At 37.9% G+C, this 19,521-nt stretch overlaps 2 protein-coding genes across 7 annotated transcripts in view; one reads left to right on the forward strand and one right to left on the reverse strand.

Moving 5' to 3' along the window:
• The window catches only part of LOC127420974 (alpha-1,3-mannosyl-glycoprotein 2-beta-N-acetylglucosaminyltransferase-like), a 36,015-nt gene extending 32,881 nt beyond the window's left edge, over nt 1-3,134 (forward strand). For all 3 annotated transcript variants that reach the window (XM_051663639.1, XM_051663641.1, XM_051663640.1), the window contains one exon: nt 375-3,134. In XM_051663639.1, the coding sequence (XP_051519599.1) occupies nt 375-1,076 (702 nt within the window). In that variant the 3' untranslated portion in view covers nt 1,077-3,134. The remainder of the gene's footprint in view (nt 1-374) is intronic.
• On the reverse strand, nt 2,672-19,354 carry LOC127420975 (spliceosome RNA helicase DDX39B). 4 transcript variants are annotated; one of them, XM_051663642.1, is made up of 11 exons: nt 19,208-19,354; nt 18,246-18,481; nt 18,018-18,145; nt 17,809-17,901; nt 16,860-17,043; nt 12,617-12,735; nt 6,970-7,101; nt 6,152-6,261; nt 5,216-5,360; nt 4,936-5,083; nt 2,672-4,412 (listed from the first exon to the last, which is right to left on the reverse strand). In XM_051663642.1, exons 1-11 carry the CDS (start codon nt 19,327-19,329, stop codon nt 4,396-4,398), a joined length of 1,434 nt encoding a protein of 477 aa, XP_051519602.1. In that variant the 5' UTR covers nt 19,330-19,354; the 3' UTR covers nt 2,672-4,395. The 4 variants fall into 4 exon arrangements, with proteins under 4 accessions (XP_051519602.1, XP_051519603.1, XP_051519604.1 ...); XM_051663643.1 differs by having other exon boundaries at nt 18,246-18,478; nt 19,208-19,345; XM_051663644.1 differs by having other exon boundaries at nt 19,167-19,314.
• Nucleotides 19,355-19,521: the final 167 nt, after the last annotated feature.

Here is a 19,521-nt window from a genome sequence, read left to right on the forward strand (position 1 = left end):
TACTAAGGAGAATGAGATCTTAGCAAATCAGTCTGAAAGTGTGACACCCTCAACCAAAATAGAGTTGTTTAGTGTCTGCTAGTGTGGCGTGCTGGTGAAATGCCTTTAGTATGTAATGACCTACAACTGGTCACTTGCCCAGTCAGTCCATTCTAATCCTGATTTCATCGCACCATGAAACTGTAAAAATGCCAATGAGCCTGGGTTGGTACGTAACGGCACAGCTCAGTAATCGTTCAGGGTGATAGTGGAAAAGCAGCTAAAGTTGATTGTGACCTAAAGTGAACTAGCCTAACTGCTATCTGTCCAAATGTTTTAGAAATCACAAGTATTTTGTTATTGTGACATAAAACTTCTCTCATTTTACCTTTTAGGTGGCCCCAGACTTTTTTGAGTATTTCCACGCTCTTTACCCCATCTTGCATTCGGACCCTACTCTGTGGTGCATCTCGGCCTGGAACGATAATGGACGGGAGGTGTTAGTCGACCCGGGCAAGGCTAAGCTCCTTTACCGGACAGATTTCTTTCCTGGCCTTGGTTGGATGCTTTTGAAAGAAGTCTGGGCAGAGTTGGAGCCCAAGTGGCCGAAGGCATTCTGGGATGACTGGATGCGCCACCCAGAGCAACGAAAAGATCGTTCCTGCATTCGTCCCGAGATTTCAAGGACTATAACGTTTGGTCGGAAAGGAGTCAGTTTGGGTCAGTTTTTTGACCAGTATTTGCGCTACATTAAACTCAACACTGAATTTGTGCCTTTCACTAAAATCGATTTGTCCTACTTGGTCAGAGAGAAGTATGATGAAAACTTTGAGAAGGAAGTTTATAGTGCCCCTTTGGTGAAGGTGGAGGAACTACAACATGGTGGAAGTTTGAAAGGCTCTGGCCCATTTAGAGTTCAGTATTCCAGCAGAGACAGTTTTAAAGTGCTGGCTCGCAACTTGGGAGTTATGGACGACTTGAAGTCAGGGGTTCCCCGCGCCGGTTACAGGGGCGTAGTCAGCTTTATCTCCCGTGGGCGAAGAATTTTTCTGGCACCCCCTGAGGGCTGGACTAAATATGACACCAGCTGGAGCTGAAAAGGACTAGGTTTGGGTGAAGACCACAAAAGAAGAGAAAGAGAAAACTCACAACTATTATTACAAGTACAGGAGAAAAACGCCCTCTCAAACCAAAGAAAACAGAGGCAGGGTGTGAAAGATTTAGAAGGTTAATGGTAAGTGAGTACCATTAGTGAGTATAAAATAACTACTGTTTTGAAATGCAAGAACACCCAGAAATGCTGGGAATGGCACAAAAGGTGGTACATGTGCAGCAGTCCGCAACAATCTGCCCTCAGAGAAAACAGTAGTTATGCTGCAAAAAGCTCCACTGCAGAAGAGGTCATTCTAATGTGGGATAAAAAATTATCAGAATCTCTTTATTAGCACGCATTGAACTTTCTGTTATACTCAAGGTCAATCCCAGAGGCAATGAACAGTTATATCCTACCACATCTGTTCTGTCTCTGTTGGGTGAATCTGACAAAAACAAGTCCAGGTCATATTTTAAAATCAAAAGGAAAAACAATTAAATTATATTTTGCATAAAGAAAATGAAACCTATTCTTAGAATTATGATTTTTGCAATGTGGCACTGTTCATAACCATTATGCCCTGCTGTAATGAATCCAGACATTTTACTTTAGATTTGTTTTGTAATTCCGATTATTTCGAAAGGTTATTCACATTAGATTCACAGTAATACAGTATTAATGTAAACAATGTTATCATTTAATCAGCATAATTTAAAGGCAGGACAACAAATATCGCCGCATTACAGTCATAAGTGAGGTTTTGAAATATGGTAAAGGGGGGAGCCATCATGAAATTATGAAAATGTCACAAATCGAACAAATCTTAATGGTCCTAAAAATAGCTTCATTTTCTTCATGTATGTTTCATGCTGTTTTGGGTGAAATGTGAACAGTGTTCTTGACAGGTGTTATTAGAATCACCCTAAAGGCCAATCTGGGTGTTTTAAAGCCCATTGCCAAGTTTTATTAGTCCCTGACAAGATCATTTACATCATTATAAATGAAGACTATGTACAAAGTGCAAACTTGTTCATTTTACGTAGCACCATTAAAGGGATAGTTCCCCCAAAAATGAAAATTCTCATCATTTACTCACTGTCACACCAACCCAGATGTGTATGCATTTCTATCTTTTGCAGAACACAAATGAAGATATTTATGCTCCAAAAATCCTATAAGGGCATCATAAATGTAATCTATACGACTCCAGTAGATATATCCATATCTTCAGTAGTGATATGATAGGTGTGGGTGAAAAACAGATCAATATTTAAGTAATTTTCTGTTAGAAATTCTTCTTCCTGCCCAGTAGGGGGCGATATGTATGAAGAATGTGAATCACCAAAAACACAAGAAGAAGAACGTGAAAGTGATCGGGTTCTCACCCGCACCTATCATATCACTTCTGAAGACATGGATATAACTACTGGAGTCGTATGGATTACTTTTATGCTTTTTTTTTTTTTTAGCTTCAAAATTTTGGTCACTATTCACTTGCATTGTATGAACCTACAGAGCTGAGATATTATTCTAAAAATCTTCATTTGTGTTCTGCAGAAGAAAGTCATACACATCTTGGAAGACATGAGGGTGAGTAAATGATGAGACAATTTAAATTTTTGGGTGAACTATCCCTTTAAATTGATGATGTTTAAGCTTGTGCCAGAAAATATTAAAGACTTGTGTATCTGACTCCAAAACTCTGCTTAAAAAAAAAAAAAAAAAAAACTCTTCTGTGCCATTTTGTTGAAGTACTTGAACTTGTTTCTGTTGTTCTTCCTGGCCTGGGAGTGCTCTCATCATGTTTTAAGATGTTTGTAGGTTTGTTGCAAAACCAGTGGTCAGAGAAATTGCTTTATGTGTTCTTACGGATGAAATCATTGAATTTATTTCAGTAGACCAGAGAGGGGACATTTTAATTAAATGTACTGTATCTAAATGTTTAGGTGAGAAATGATCTGATTTGAATGCATATGCAGTATGAAGAGTTCAACCACTGCCTGACATGTTTATATCTTTAATACATTGGGAATAAAACTGACTATTTTGATATTTCACTATATATGCTGCCTATTTTGTGTCTGTTTATTTTTGTCTTATTAGAACTCATCTGTAGTGGCAGAGCCAGTTTTTCACAGGGGTGAACGTTGTTCATATCGTTGGACGGTTTTGTCTTGTGCCTAAGACAAAAAATAACCAAAACGGCAATTGCGAGTGGGGTGGCCAGGCTTCGGTCTATGGTGGCCACGGCCAACCCATGCCACCCCTTAGCTCCGCCTCTGATCTGTACACAGGAACATCCTATTTAAAACAAATCCTTTAATTATTGAGTCAGTGATCTGAGGTTTGTAAGTGTGTCCTCTGTTTGATGTTAAAGCTGAAATCTTATCAGATGACTCCCTTCCACTGATCATTTGTCTAAAACCCCAACATCAGCACTGATCCAGGCACTACTGTGACACCTTTAACGTGTCTGTCACTCCAGATTTCCTTTTACACTCCTTATGTCCTGTTGACTTCCTGTCTCATAGCTCTCTGCTGTTGACTTGTTCTCATCCTGTTCTTTTAAAACCAATAAGCTAAAGGATGTGTGTTTCATGTTTCAGATTATTCATTCATTTTGTATCTTTACTTGATTTGATTTCCTTTGCTTGTAAAAAAAGTCCGAATATTGTATATGAGATATTTAACAACAGAAGTGAATCATCATCCTAAAAAGAACCTAAAAAGAACTAAGTGTCTGAAGCATTGATAACAAAACATCTGTTAATTAAACAGTTTATCTGGTTTAACAAGCACTGAATAGTTTAAACAAAGTAGCCATGATTCTGGCAATTGAATGAACACTGAACACATTTTGTGTGGACACCTTCACAGGTTACAAGCATTCAGGATATACTGCTACTGTAATCAATAACTTTTAAACAGTTTTACATTAATGCAATCAAATGTATGGTCCCCTACAATCCATTGAGAACTCTATCCCTCACTAAACAGAACAAAAAATATGCCTCTTCATTTAAAATAAATAATTAAATCTTAAAAACAAAACAGGAAATGAGAAGTACTGGGAGGAAAAATATTAACATTTAAAAGAATGCAAAAAACTTTTACTTGCATCAAGAGCAAAATCAAAACAACTGAACTACTGAGGAGGCATTAGGAAACCCACCACAATATAGAATAATACTGCATTAGAAGTTGTTTATTATATGTACTCACTAACACCTTAACAGTCTATGTGGAATACAAAGTCTCAGCTGCTATCAAATGCGACAATGCCATGCATTCTCCAAAGAAACTGGCTTTGTTTTCTTCTTCCTCTATCGTGTTTGTTCAACTAGGAGGAACAGAAACACACAGAGCAAATCAACACAGTGCCAATGACTGCACAAGTACAGATAACATGTTATAGAAAAACATTAAGACCAAATCTGGACAATTTCAGTAGAAAATCATTTACACACCCTCATGTTATTTCAAACCCTTAGACTTTTGGTCATCGTAAAAGACAAGTGACATTTTTAAAGAATATTTCAATAGATTAAAAGTGGTGTTTTCAGTGAATAACAACTTAAATTGCGGTTTGTTCATCATAAAGGCTATTTAATTTCTTCAGAAGACTTCGAAAAAAGCACACAAGTCATATGGGCCATGACTTTGTACAATAGTTTTTTTTTTTTTTTTTGTCATTTTGGAGCAAAATAGAACACTTTCATTTTATGAGGAAGGGTGTCCAGGATAATTCCACTATTGTGTACCATGGAAGAAAGTCATATAGGTTTGGAACAACATGACATTGAGTGAAAGTTTTTGATTGGAAAACTAGCCTGTAAAGATTGTATAATTAGACTGTCACTCACTATATGATGAGATGTCAATCTCCTCTGGAAGTTCGCTGATGTTCACTTCAAACCTGTCCTGAACATCATTCAATGTGCGGGCCTCACTCTCTTCTGACACAAAAGTGATGGCTAGACCTTTTGTTCCAAACCTGCCTGCCCTCGCAACCTGAAGGAATGGGAAAAGATGTTCGGGTAAAGTCCGTTTACAAAACAGAAATGATATCCATAGCCTGTAACTGGCTTATTTCTTGGGGCGTCGCTTTATACATGATAATCATGGTCCCATTAATGAACAGACCCTGTGTAGGTAAGTGTCCGAATCTTCAGGCATGTCGTAGTTGAAGGCAATGTTGACTCTTTCGATGTCCATACCTCGGCCAAACAGGTTTGTGGCGACCAGGATACGTCTTTGGAAATCCTTAAATTGCTGATATCGGGCTAGTCTGGAATAATAATCAGACCTCAATTTATGAGATAAAACAATCCTACAAATTAAGACCATTAAAGGGATAGTTTCCCCAAAAATGAAAATTCTCTCATCATTTATTCACCCTCATGCCATCCCAGATGTGTATGACTTTCTTTCTTCTGCAGAACACAAATGAAGATTTTTAGAAGAATATTTCATTTCTGTAGGTCCATACAGTGCAAGTGAATGGTGACCAAAACTTTTAAGATCCAAAAAGCACATAAAGGCATCATAAAAGTAATACTTAATGTCTTCTGAAGTGAGCTTATTGACTTTGGGTGAAAACAAACCAAAATGTAACTCATTTTTCACTATACATCTTGCCATTGCAGTCACTAGGCAAGATCATGATTTCAAGCATGATTACACTTCCTAGTGCTTGACGCATGTGTAGAGCATTAGGAAGTATAATCGAGCTTGAAATCATGATCGCCAAGGAGACTGCTGATTTCAAGATTTACAGTTAAAAGGGAGTTATATTTGGGTCTGTTCACATTCAGAAGACATGGATTAAACCACTGAAATTGTATGGATTACTTTTATGCTGCCTTTATGTGCTTTTAGGAGCTTCAAAGTTTTTGTAGCCATTTACATGCATTGTATGGACCAACAGAGCAGAGATATTCTATATCTATATCTAGATAGAATGTTGTGTTCAGTAGAAGAAAGTCATACACATCTGGGATGGCATGAGGGTGAGTGAATGATGAGAGAAGTTTCATTTTTGGGTGAACTATTTCTTTAAGGTGTGTAAATGTGTTGTACCTTTCGTCTTGAGGCATTGCTCTGTGAATGGCAATGGCAGGGAAGTTTTGCTCCACCAGCAACTGAGCCAGAGCAATACAACGCTGCACCGACTTTACGAAGATCACCACCTGCAATACTTAAATTCTGTAATATGGTCCCTGACAATTTTCACCATGACCATGTTAAAATGAAACAATGCATCCCTATGGACCACTTCAAACCGAGTGCAAAAATTTGCCATGCAACAAAGCAAAAACAAAATAAATAAATAAAATAAAATAAAATAATATATATATATTTTTTGTGTGTTTGCTTTGTGAAATAAACTCTCCAATTAATAATCTATAGGTTTTTTTTATCTCCTACATAGCTGTGCTAGTTTTAACTCTCCAGTCTTTTTCTTTTCGCATTACTCAAATCAACATTTACTATTCATTTTTTTTATTAATTTGGCAAGTAGACATATTTTATGCGGGATGACGTAGTCAGATGTGTCATCACCGCAAACGGACTGTACATTAAACCCTTACTCTATCAAATCATTTATCTTCTATCATTTTATTCTAGATGGGTTATAGTTTTCATAAGAGCAAGCTTATGTATTTTCAAATGGGTTGCACTGTGTTTTGCTTCAAAGCATGTGAATGACTGGAGCGTGTTCCGTATTCATTCAGTTATGCAAACAGAAACTGTCAAACTTTTCTGCGGCACTCAGTTTGAATGGTTTTGTGCAAGTTTTTGCTTGTGATCTCTTGAGATACTGTATAGAGCAAGACTCTGTAAGTGGGTCAGTATTCTCAATGCCTTTGGTGTGTACTGGTAGACTCTCAATATACCTGGTTGAACTCCAAAACATCCAGGAGATCAAAGAGCTTCCTGTTCTTCTCGTTGTCCTTCAGCTTGACGTAGTACTGCTGGAGGCCGTGAAGCGTCAGCTTGGTCTCATCATCCACAAAAATTTCCATCGGCTAGGACAACCAGTGGAAGCAGGGGCAAGGTGAGGAGAGGTGTGTGTGCAGGTTCAGTGGTGGATGTGGGGGGGTTAACAGTGTGAAACATACAGGACGTGGGTGGTGCAGTTAGTAATGTTATAAGGGTGTGAAAAAGAGGAAGTGATATTTGTGACAGTGTAAGGAGATGGGTGGAGTAGGTGTTAATATAGGCAGGGAAGGAAAGGCACCAAAACACAAAGAAAACAAGGACAAAAGCAAAGGAGAATGGTGGAGGAGGAGATGACAATGAGAAGGAGAATATGATGTTAGAAAGGAGAGATTTATGAAGCAGGAGGGGAAAGGGAGGGAAGAGAAGGAATGGGGGTTAGATACTCCCTCCCCTCCCGACCCAAGCCAATGGGGACACAACACACACTAACTCGCTCTCAAGAACGTTGATAAATGCTACCCTGGTGTCTTGGACTACTTTTAGCTTGCAATATCAAACCTAAAATAAAGATGTCTGTGCTATTTCCAAAGAAATGTTCAAGAACTGTGCATAAAATATTTGGAAGATTGTCCTACAAGTACACAACGTAAAACCACTTCAATTACAGTACATATTTGAATGTGCATTTTAAACTACATGAAAACATACAGTACCAGTCAATGGTTTGGACACACCTGAATGAATGTATGTTTCGCATACTGTCTTGAAGACAATTTGATGTCAAGCTTGAATATTTGAAATTAGTTTTGTACAGAAACATAAGTTGCACCTATGTTTGAATGTATTTGTAAAGCTAAAAATTTAATTTGGGCCTTTTTTGGGGGTTAGGCCAGATAGTGAAGTAAAAGCAGCCAACAAGTGGCCAGCTTACATGGGAACTTCTTCAATGCTGTTTGAAAAACATCCCAGGTAGCACCTCGCATAGTTGAGACTGAGGAGCGAATTCCTAAGCAGTGCCACTTTTGCATGTGGTATTTCAGCGCAAAAGCCACCATCACTAAGCCAGTTTAACCCGACACAAACCAAGGTGAGCTTTCAAATGAAGTCTTTGTCATTCCTTTCCACACCCCCTTTCTTTGAAAATTAGGCTCATTATAGATGGCATTTTTTCACACAATTTGCCCAGCACAACAAACATCGAGTTATTTCCGCCAGAGGAAAGCAGGCAGTAAACATAATTTTATATTAAACACATCCTTGTGTATATTTTCTATCAATCATGGCCGCAGTAATTCATCAAATAATGATCAAATGATGGAGAAAAGCGTTATAGCCTGGCATATATCCATACGCGCAGTGTATTCACGTGCACATTTGGCATTTTAAAGAGATGATTCGGGTGTCTGGATCACAGTGATGCTGTTCAGTCCCAGCAGAGTGTGTCAGGTTGCACCAACCTGCAAGATCGGAATTGCGCTGTGCAAATTGCGTTCAGCACAGATTTTGTGGGCACATCTGCACTGTTGCCTGATTTGCATAGTTTCTTAAAGGGATAGTTTACCCAAAAATGAAAATTGTCTCATCATTTATTCACCCTTATGCCATCCCAGATGTGTATGACTTTCTTTCATCTGCTGAACACAAATGAAGATTTTTAGAAGAATATTTCAGCTCTGTAGGTCCATACAATGCAAGTGATTAATTGCCAACATTTTGAAGCTCCAAAAATCACATAAAGCAGCATAAAAGTAATCCAAACAACTCCAGTGGTTTAATCCATGTCTTCAGAAGCGATATGATAGGTGTGGGTAAGAAACAGATCTATATTAAAGTCCTTTTTTATTTACAACCAATTCTCCTCCCGGCCCAGTCAATTTCCACTTTCATATTTTTCTTGTGTTTTTGGTGATTCACATTCTTCATGCATATCAAACCACTGGAGTTTGGATTATTTTTATGCTGCCTTTCTGTGTGCTTTTTGGTGCGTAAAAATTTTGGCACCCATTCACTTGCATTGTATGGTCCTACAGAGTTGACATATTCTTCTAAAAATCTTCATTTGTGTTCTGGAGAAGTTATACACATCTGGGATGGCATGAGGGTGAGAAAATGATGAGAGAATTTTATTCTTGGGTGAACTATCCCTTCAAGCAAACAGGGTGCTAAAAGCGTGCAGATAGCATGTTCATATATATACTCTTAGTGAATTCCCCCATGAGAGAATGCCAAGAGTTTGCAAACATGTTATCAAGGCAAAGCGGGTCTGCTTTGAATCTAAAGTATCATTTGGTTTTGATTTAACTTTTTTAGTCACTATATAATTGCCATTAGAGTAATTTCATAAGCTGCATCCAAATTTGCATTCTGAAAATGCGTGATAATTTCAAGTACAATTTAAACACAAGGGACAACTATCTTGAAGTACACAGCGCACTTACAGGTAAAAAGAGCCAGATGGAGGCCTGGGAAGCTCAGCGAGTATTGACGCTGACTACCACCCCCGGAGTCGTGAGTTTGAATCCAGTGTGTGCTGAGTGACTCCAGCCAGGTCTCCTAAGCAACCAAATTGGCCCGGTTGCAGGGAGGGTACAGTCACATGGGGTAACCTCCTCGTGGTCGTGATTAGTGGTTCTCGCTCTCAATGGGGTGCGTGGTAAGTTGTGCATCGGAGAGTAGCATGAGTCTCCACATGCTGTGAGTCTCCATGGTGTCATGCACAGTGAGCCGCATGATAAGATGCACGGATTGACGGTCTCAGAAGCAGAGGCAACTGAGACTTGTCCTCCGTCACCCGGACTGAGGTGAGTAACTGCGCCACCATGAGGACCTACTAAGTAGTGGGAATTGGGCATGCCAAATTGGGGAGAAAAAAATAAAAAATAAAAAAAAATAGAGCCATACAGCTTAGAGCTCTCTGGCATTTTTTTTTTTTTTTAATTCAGCATTTTGAATATGACATATATTCTCAGCTCCTGAGGCATTACAGGATAGGGCAGTGTCCAGTGGATGCAAGGATGTAGATTTGGGGGGGTGGGTGGGAGGGGGTTGCAGCATGAAGCATTTACATATTTCCATTGATCATGGTATAAATAATGGAGGGAGGGGGTGTACTTGCTTGTTTTGATTATTGGGGGGTTACCTCCCCCCCATCCCCCCTGGAATCTACGCCCCTGAGTGGATGTGCACTTCAGAATCTCAGGATATGTAGTAGGTCACAGTATTTTTCCCCTACTGTTTTATGAATACTGAGGATTCGGACATACTACATAACAGACATACTGCTTTTGACATTCTAGTAGAGAAGTATGCATATTCAGATGCAGAAATAGTTTTGATGACTTGACTGTTATTCTACATGGAAATAGTAATGACAAAGAATATAAAGATGTGTCCAAACTTTTGATTGGTAGTGTAAAATGTAATTAGTTTCACTTATATACCACCTCACACTATTACTGCAACACTGTTTCCTTTAACAGTTGTTCTAGCAAATCAATTTAGAAGGCCAATTTCACCCACCAGACTGCATAATTAAATATACAGAGCATATTCCATCTGTTCTATGCAGATGGCTGGGCTGCCAAGACAAATGTTGTGGGTGTGGTAACACATAGGCAGAGTTGTTCCATTTCTATTGTACCCTTAACAAATACACTAAACTCTTTCACTGCAAACAGTGCATCAAGGGCCGTTATTAAGTGTCTCATAACATAGTAAGCTCACTGTATACTAAATGCATTTACCTTACAAGATGTTTTAGGCAATTCTATGCTTATGGGCTAACTCAACTGGACTAACTGCCTGTGAATCATTCTTACAAATAATCTCTGCAGCTGAGCTAGCCTCTCTAAAGCTTCAGTTTACTATACTGTCTTCATCCTATTAATGCTGACCTCAAATCTGTGGATCATGGAGGCAGGGTTTTAATGTGCATTAATAATTCATGTATTCTAAATGCATACAAATCCTAGTAGTCTGACTATGTGTTCTCAGAACTAAAGAATATGTGTGTGCGAGTCCAAATCCAAAGGTTTGAGAGCCTGTACGTTGTGATATACGATAATGGGTATTAATATTCATTAGAGTCACGCCCCCTCATGAGTATCAAAAGAGTCAATTAGTCAATTAAGAATTCGTTAAATCAGGCGCTGATATTTTTTTAAATATTTTTTTCATTTTTTGTTAGTTTGTTTCACTTTTTTGTGGGGATATGCCTTTATGTGTGTGAATGCAAAGGTTTGAGAGTCTTTATATTACTATATATTATAGGCTTCTCTTATGAATATTAGTGACACCCCCCCTCATGAATTTCAAAGGAGTCCATTAGTCATTTAAAATTGGATTAATATATTTAGTTTTTACTATTTGAGGTTTATTTTGGAAGCATTTCTGTTTAAGTTGTTTATAGTCACTTAACGGTTCCTCTAGAAGTCTGTTTGAGTTTCCATATCTATGTTGTTGGTGAATGTCACTTTCTAGACCCGCGCATCTCTCCTATCTACTCTAAAGTTTCTTCGTCGTCTCATCCCTCTCGCTCCAATCTTCCGCAGCTTAATCCTCCCTTTCCCTCTCTTTTCCCTCACACCCGCGCATCCTTTCCTCTCCACTTCGGGCCCGTTTTATTGCCTTGAGTTTAACTTAGTTACAGAGCGTTGATGTTTACGTCTTTTCTCGGGGGCAGATGAGGTACCGTCCTAGTCACTATGCTGGACTGATGAAGAAATGTTCCATCATTGGTCGACCCACCTTAACTGATTTATCACATCAATGGCTGAAATGTTTTTTATTTTATTCCTCTGAATAGAGATGATTTAATTGTGCGGTCTGCTTTGTTAAAGAGTAATTAACTGTGCAGCCCTGGAGTGTCTGTTTGCCGTGAATTTCATGTAGTTTTCAGTAGTTGTCTTGCTTCGTTCGGGTGATACTTTACTGGTTTCAGTTTTGTGTCTCTTAGGCATCTCTGACAGTTGGCAAATGAACTAATATTGTTCCAACAAGTGCTTTTGCTCATAATTAAAGGTTGTCTGAGGACAAATCTCCAACCTGAGAGTCAGAACTAAAGCTTTTGGTCTTGATAAATGGCTAATGAGAGATAAATTCTATTTAAATGAGAAGGGTTTGTTTATGGCTTTCTTTTGTTGGGTCTTATGTTTGATGCATAAATTATTTTTAGGGATGTGCTTATGCTTTATATATATTTATATACTGTATGCACTTGAAGTGTATTTGAAGCTAAACTACATCCTTCCCTTAAAGATATCCTTTTATACTGTTTAAAGTACATTGAATGGACTCTTTATGACTTTAGCAAAGTTGTAAATTGACCTACTAAATTTTACAGCACACTAAACCTGATGGATGGTGCATTATCTGTTGGCCCAAACGGCAGGTGACCGTGAGCCAAATGCCAACGCAGCACTGCCAGCTGAGACAAGGATTTAAGGTTTAGCATCTTTTTCACTGTGCCACTATTAGTTAACAGTCTGTGATTATCAAACGGGCAGGAGAGCGAGTGGATCCCACTCCACTCTGTCAGGTGTATATGAGGTGGTCTTGTGAAGGGAGCGAGCTGTTGGCATGTAGTAGGAGAGGCGTAATTACATCTTGCATGAACTTTCTGCAGACGGGACGAATCTCTTTACTCAGCGTGGCACTGAACATCATGACCTGCTTCTCGTGAGGGGTCATTCTGAAGATTTCCTGGACATCACGACGCATGTCTGCAGGGGAAATTGAATGGAAATTGCATTTAAATGATTAAATACAAACAGTATTTAATCACTGACAGTTTGATGCATAATGTGATCAAAAATGGCAAGTGCTGGCTGAAATTGCCAGCCAATCTGATTGGCTTCACAGAATTTACAAGAGTAAGGACACAGGTTTTTTATTAGTCCACCTGAATATAGTCACGTTTACAAGGTACCTGACACAAAATGTGCTTTTATGAAAAAAATAATAACTGGATTTGCCAACGTTTGCTAGGATAGTGGCATCATATCTTGAAATACACTCAAAGTTCTTTTAGAAGCACTTAAGGTCACAGCACACTAACGGTGAAGTTCTTCTTCATTCTTCGCACAGAGCCATGAAGTTCTCAACCTCTGAGCAACGACATACTGTTTGCAAACATTCAGACACAAGTGTTTAGAGGAGCATTTATATATGAGGACGCACATGACTATATGTAAAACATATCACAACTAATGTGACATTATCAATGTTTTCATGCCTCATTCTGAGAAGAATTCACACGGGATCAGTAAAAGAAGCTGTTTTAACTACTCGACAGAGAAGATCAGTAGATCATGTGTAATTTGTCATGTTTACATTCTGCATTCAAGGCACTAATGCACCAACATGCTATATGCGGCAATAAAAGAGTGTCTAAAAGAGTGTTAATGGGTAGAATACAGAATAAGAATGATGATAGGCATGCCTTACTTTGGGCAGATGTGTGAATGGCTTTTGCTGCAGACGGCACAGAGTGAACAGACACTTAAAGAGAATCTGAGTAGATTTGACTTCTTTTGTAGACAAATTTAAACAAAAAAATAAACTAAATAAAAATCGCATGACATGTTCTTTGAAAATGTCTCTGCGCGAATTTTTGTACAGATGTAGGTGAATAAGCACCAGCTCGCTAATAACTGCACGCCGGTGTGTTCACTGATCTTAACTGACTGAACAGGAATTAGCTGTCAGCCTCAAAGTAGTTGGAGCTCCAGGTCACACCTACCGATAACGTGGACCAATGGCAGCAAGAAGGTGTTTAGCAGCCGGTAAGAAGCTTTCCTAAAAGTTCACCCTGGTGAGTTGTTACAAAAAACACCTTTTTGGCCAGGTTCTAAATGACGTCACACTCAAGGATAAATCTTCACAATAAGGTTTCATTCATCAACATTAGTTAATTCATTAGGCATCATGAACAAACAATAAACAATATATTTTTTATAGCATGTATTATTATTTGTTAATTTAGTTAACAAAAATACAATTGTTCATTGTAAGCATAGTGCATAAACTAATGTTAACAAATGCAACTTTTGATTTAAAAAAAATTATTAGTATATGTTGAAATTAATATTAACCAAGATTAATAAATGCTGTAAAAGTGTCGTTCCTTGTTAGTTCATGTTAACTAATGTTAACAAATGGAATCTTACTGTAAAGTGTTACTCACTCGTTCGTTCTTTGGAAGAGTGCAGAGGCCTTTAGTAACAAGCAAACCAGTTTTCTGAGAAATTTTATGTCTGAGAAATAATCAGTACAAATTACTTAAATACTTTTATATGCATAAACTAAATAACTGTTTTCAGGTCGGTCTATGACTGTGTACAATCAGGTAAAAAAACAAAACAAAATAAAAAGTGGTTCACTTTACACAAGACATGTGCCTGTATCATATTTTCACACTGTGGTAACTGCTGAAGCTTTTATCATGTTACACAGTATTATTATTATTGTATTACATTATAAAAGAGGTTGAAAGATAAACAAACTTTGTTGTTGTAAATGACAGGTTTTAATCGCTTTTTTAAACACCAAATTTGCGTTTAAATTAAAAGATCTCAAAGTAACTTTGACAAGAACCTTGAACATTTAAGAAACTAAATGAACTGTTAAATACAGACACTAAACATTAAATAATTAAATATTTGAAAATAAATATAAAATATTAATATGTAATACAAAAAGTAGTCCCTATGTCTTAAAATATTAATTTCCTCACTTCAGACTTTACCCTGTTAGAAGGGGGATACATGTTTGAAAGCTTTCCTCTTACACCCATGCTTCTAGACCACGTTGGTTTTTCGTAAATATTCTAAAATATTTATAAATTATAATAAAATACACCATTGATTAATAATAATTCTTACCAGCCATGACAATGTATTTTGCATTTTTATAACAGCATAGGTCATGCTGTTACCCTGGGAAACGCCAATTGACTCAAAAACACGAAGGCACGTTGTGACTGGTGAGTTTGTTCCTTTTTTGATGCATGATGTGAGGCATATTCCACGTGTGTCACCAATCGGAGTTCTGGAGAAAAACTTTACACATCCTATAAACTACTGATGCTAAAACTTCCAGTAGACGCACTAACTGCGACAGATGTTTTCTTTACTAACTTTCAATATTCAATACTATATTTAATTTGATTCATTAACTATTTAATTGTCACTTACATCAGCTTTGACTCGTGGATGGAAGCTAAGGTGCATTCAGAAAAATCTATACAATTCAGCTAATAGGGTATCTATATTTTTTGCACTGTAATTTGAAGTGTCCACAACAACATAACCGTGCTTGTTACTTATCTCAGTATATCGTATTACCAAATACATGCTGGTTAGATGGTTTCTTTCAGTTCTTGGCCAGAATAAGCTGCAGTGTGGACTAGACCTTGCGCCTAGGGCTGAAACGATTAGTCGACGTTATTGACAACATCCACAATAAAAAACTGTCGACAAAAATGTTCGTTGTCGAATAGTCGTTTGATGTCATTTAACGTAACATGAGATCACATTAAACTCTAATGATGGTGCGTGAGAGCAGCACTGCAGCTCACGCCTGACTGAGGAGAGGAAGAATTACACAGATCACAGTCCAGATGCACTCTAAACTTTCCAAACAGCTTCAGGTGAAGTAGATCGCAAAGTATGAGGAAATTATACAAAAATACAAAATAAGTAAATACAGAAGCACTCTCGTTGTGGAATAAGCGGAGCTGGAGCTCTTTAAAGGAAACACCCCGGCATTACATCTTAAATGCGGTTATATTTAATGCGTTATAGCTTTATTAAAGTTCAAATAATACTGAAGCAGATCATGTAAATAACTACAAACTCCAAAAATGGCATTTCTCTGTGCGGTCAGCGCCTCTTCTATGAGTTGCGCGAATGTCCCGATCTAAGGGGGAGAGACTGAAACTGCACCCGGCTGATGCACACTCTGTCACGGGGACGCTCATCCCTCGAGTGCACGCTTGCTGCAGCTAGATTATAACGTGATGACTCATGACTTATTGAATCATAATATATGTGTCACTGTGCATTTCTTATCGTGAAGAAAATTGGCAATACGCAGCTTTATAAGAGAGAGTTTGTTTTTTAGTGAGTTAAAGATGGATTGAAGTGAACAGAAAGGTGAGAGAGGTAGTCTTCACCCCATTGTACACTGCAACATAATACGTTTTTGATTTGTTTTTGTTTTGGCTTGTTTTCCAATATAAATATCTAAAACTCCTTTAGAGAACAGATCTTGAATATAAGTATATTTTGTCTTTACGGCACTCGCAGAAGTATAACCAAGTGAAAAAATACATTTGTATACAAAATACACTTTTATAAAGAATACACTTATATTTAAGACACATTCTCTTAAAGCAAGTCTAAATATCTACTATGTTGCTTCTTAAGTAAATTTCTCTTGTTTTAAGGATTTTTAGACCATTTTAAATGGAAAACAAGACAAAAACACTTGATAACAATGGAATTTTTTGCAGTGAATTTATTTACTGAATTAAACTTAATAAAAAGTATTTTTTTCCTTTAATTCAGTGAATGTCATTTAGAGGTATTTTTAAAAGATGATTTCGTCCTATTTATTGTTAGTAAGCACGTTTAATACAACCTTTTAAGTCGGGGCACAAGCTGAATAATCGGTAAGAGCTAATGATTAATCGTTGCAATAATCGCCGAATATTCGAATAATCATTCTAACAATCTTTAGATTAATCGGTTATCAAAATAATTGTTAGCTGCAGCCCTTCAGTTAGTTATGCCACAAGTCAAGTCTGGCTAAGCTAGACTTCTAAATGTATAGTGAATCTACTCACCAAGTTGCTCCAGCATCTTGTCGCATTCATCCAGGATGAAGTGTTTGATGTGGCGCAGGTTGAGACTCTTGTTGCGGGACAGAGCCAGAGTACGTCCTGGAGTTCCCACCACCACATGGGGGCTCTCTCTCTTCAACACCTCCTCGTCCTTCTTTATGGACAAACCCCCAAAGAACACTGCCACCTGGGGGAGAGAGGCAGCGTTATCAAACACGAAGTGAGAAAAGTCACCAATTATGAAAAAACCTACAGCTGGTTCCATCTTTTCATTTGAAAAAGATATAATTCCCAATGCTGGAGATCAAAAGCTTAGCATCCATTGGTGTCTTTTATTAAAGTTAACAACTTTGAACAAAGGAGACACTTGCTGATGCTCATCTTTTTAATGGCGCTGTTTGCCCCCTGTATTAATATCCATCTCGGAGGATCTGATTACAAGTAGATATAGCACTAAATACAGGTTTTAATGGGGTTCAAAACATTTTGTGATTCAGTGTAAATGCTAATGCATCCCGATTCATCCCAGACAACAAAGAAAAAAGTCTACTCACCTAACACATAATCATAATAATGTCAAATTTCCCGCTATGTACACTGTCTGATCGAAAAATGTGGAAAAACATTTATGCTTTTTTTGTGCTCTATCAACATGCAGTAACACACTGATGAAGTAAGAGAAGTACGTAGTCACAAAATCAGAGACTAAATCTAGCCACAAGTCATTGGAGGCACATTTAAGACGCATGTAAACACTAGGTATAAGCAGCAACTTGTCAATCAGCTTACCGCTTGTGATTGGATCATAAATAAAAGCTAATTTACTGCAGTAATTCAGAAACACATCCATCTGAAGGATATTATCTACTGAAGAATATTCTTACCAATTGGAAAGAATACGCTTTAATTACTAGTGCAAATACTGAATTCTTTGAGAACGTCTTCCTCTTACCTTGACACTAGGCATGTATTTGGAGAAGCGCTCATACTCTTTGCTGATCTGGAATGCCAGCTCTCTGGTATGACACATCACCAACACTGATACCTAAATTAAAGCAATCATTTGTTACATCCTAATTGTGTAAACAGTGCTCAAAGTATGCTCAAAAGATTAGTTAGTTACTTGGTTAGCTCTCGGAGGATCAGAAAGAGAGCTGTTACCTGACCAGTCACTGGCTCCAGCTGCTGAAGGGTGGCCAACACAAAGACAGCCGTCTTCCCCATTCCAGACTTGGCTTGACATAAGACATCCATGCCCAAGATCGCCTGAGGAATGCATTCGTGCTGGACTGAAAGAGAAAAACTTATATTCTAATTTCAAACTCTAAATCAAGAGTTTAACCTCATATATACACATAAATCTAAGGCTATTATTTTGGAATCGCTCACCCTCAGATGGATGTTCAAAGCCACAGTCCACAATGGCTCTCAGGAGTTCGGGTTTTAGAAGGAAATCCCTGAATCCTGAGGAGTGGATGGACACATATGACCCCTTGACCCCTTCCTTCCGGATGGATATGGCACCTTCGTGGAGCCCGAGCCCTGCATCCCCAGCGCCACCTGTATCCACCTCATCCTCCTCGTAATCTAAAAGCTCGTTCTCAACGTCGTTCTCAGTCATTCTGCTATGAGATTGAATGATAGTTTGGATGTATTAATAATATTATTAAACCCATTTAAAATCCAAGAACGCTTCACAATGCATAAGATATAAAAAGAAGCAACATGCAAAAAGTACTTAGAAATACAGGAGTAACAACGTGTCCTGCCTTGAGAGTACATTGTTACATTATTTTGGAGATTTAACACATTTTTGGTTTATAAAAACTAACAAAACAGATTTGGAATAAACATGTTGGAAAAACCAACAGCCCCTCTTTAGGTATGCCATTCTTATATCTACTATTATATAATATAATATAATATACTATTAAGCATACATATAAATATATAACAGCATATACATTTACAATATGCATTTATAGCTATTCAGTTATCAACATCTCTCAATTAAACAATTAAAAACACATTTTCCACATATTACGAAGCTATACATTTACTTTAATGTAAAGCTGGTATTTTATGTTAAATATTATACGACTAATTAAGAAAGTAGGTCGCATTAAACACACTAAAATATGATTTTGTCGTGATATGGTTAGCTGTAGCTTATCCATAGCCCAAGATAAGCAACGGGGCAAAACACGGCCTCTAAAACAAACTCTTGTGCGCTTTCTGACTCACTGTAACATATATGATCACTTCCCATGTTGATTTCATATTTTTCTCGTATAAAATGATCGCAGTTACCTCGAAATACTGTGTGAAGCAGTTGGTGAATTTTACTACACCTGCAAGATACGTTGTTGATGACGTCACCGGGGTAGAAATGTTCCGCTCTAGTCTTGATAGAACTCTGTGTGGATGCTGCTGGAGGATCTGAACACGACCGCCCGGTGGATCGAGTCCCCATGGGGTGGGGGGGCCGTTTGTAATGCCTGCGCAAAAACCTATCTTGTTATCGTTGATAGCATGTCACCGAAATCTCGGCTAACTGAAAAACACACAAAAACGACAGATCTTTAATTTCACAATCTGTAACTTCAGTTATATACTATTATGTGCAACGTAGGGTTTAAAAGTCATTAAATGTCGTATTTACAAA

Source organism: Myxocyprinus asiaticus, chromosome 30 (assembly GCF_019703515.2).
Source record: "Myxocyprinus asiaticus isolate MX2 ecotype Aquarium Trade chromosome 30, UBuf_Myxa_2, whole genome shotgun sequence".
Classification (NCBI taxonomy): Eukaryota; Metazoa; Chordata; class Actinopteri; order Cypriniformes; family Catostomidae; genus Myxocyprinus; species Myxocyprinus asiaticus.

What these genes read in the sequence shown, in the direction of transcription:
- LOC127420975 (XM_051663642.1), bottom strand. Translation starts at nt 19,329, where the DNA reads ATGGGGACTCGATCCACCGGGCGGTCGTGTTCAGATCCTCCAGCAGCA. An exon ending in CTTTGAACATCCATCTGAGG is followed by an intron (nt 18,146 to 18,245) that starts GTGAGCGATTCC and finishes TTTCTCTTTCAG; the next exon opens with TCCAGCACGAATGCATTCCT. An exon ending in GCAGAAAGTTCATGCAAGAT is followed by an intron (nt 7,102 to 12,616) that starts GTAATTACGCCT and finishes TGGTTGTCCTAG; the next exon opens with CCGATGGAAATTTTTGTGGA.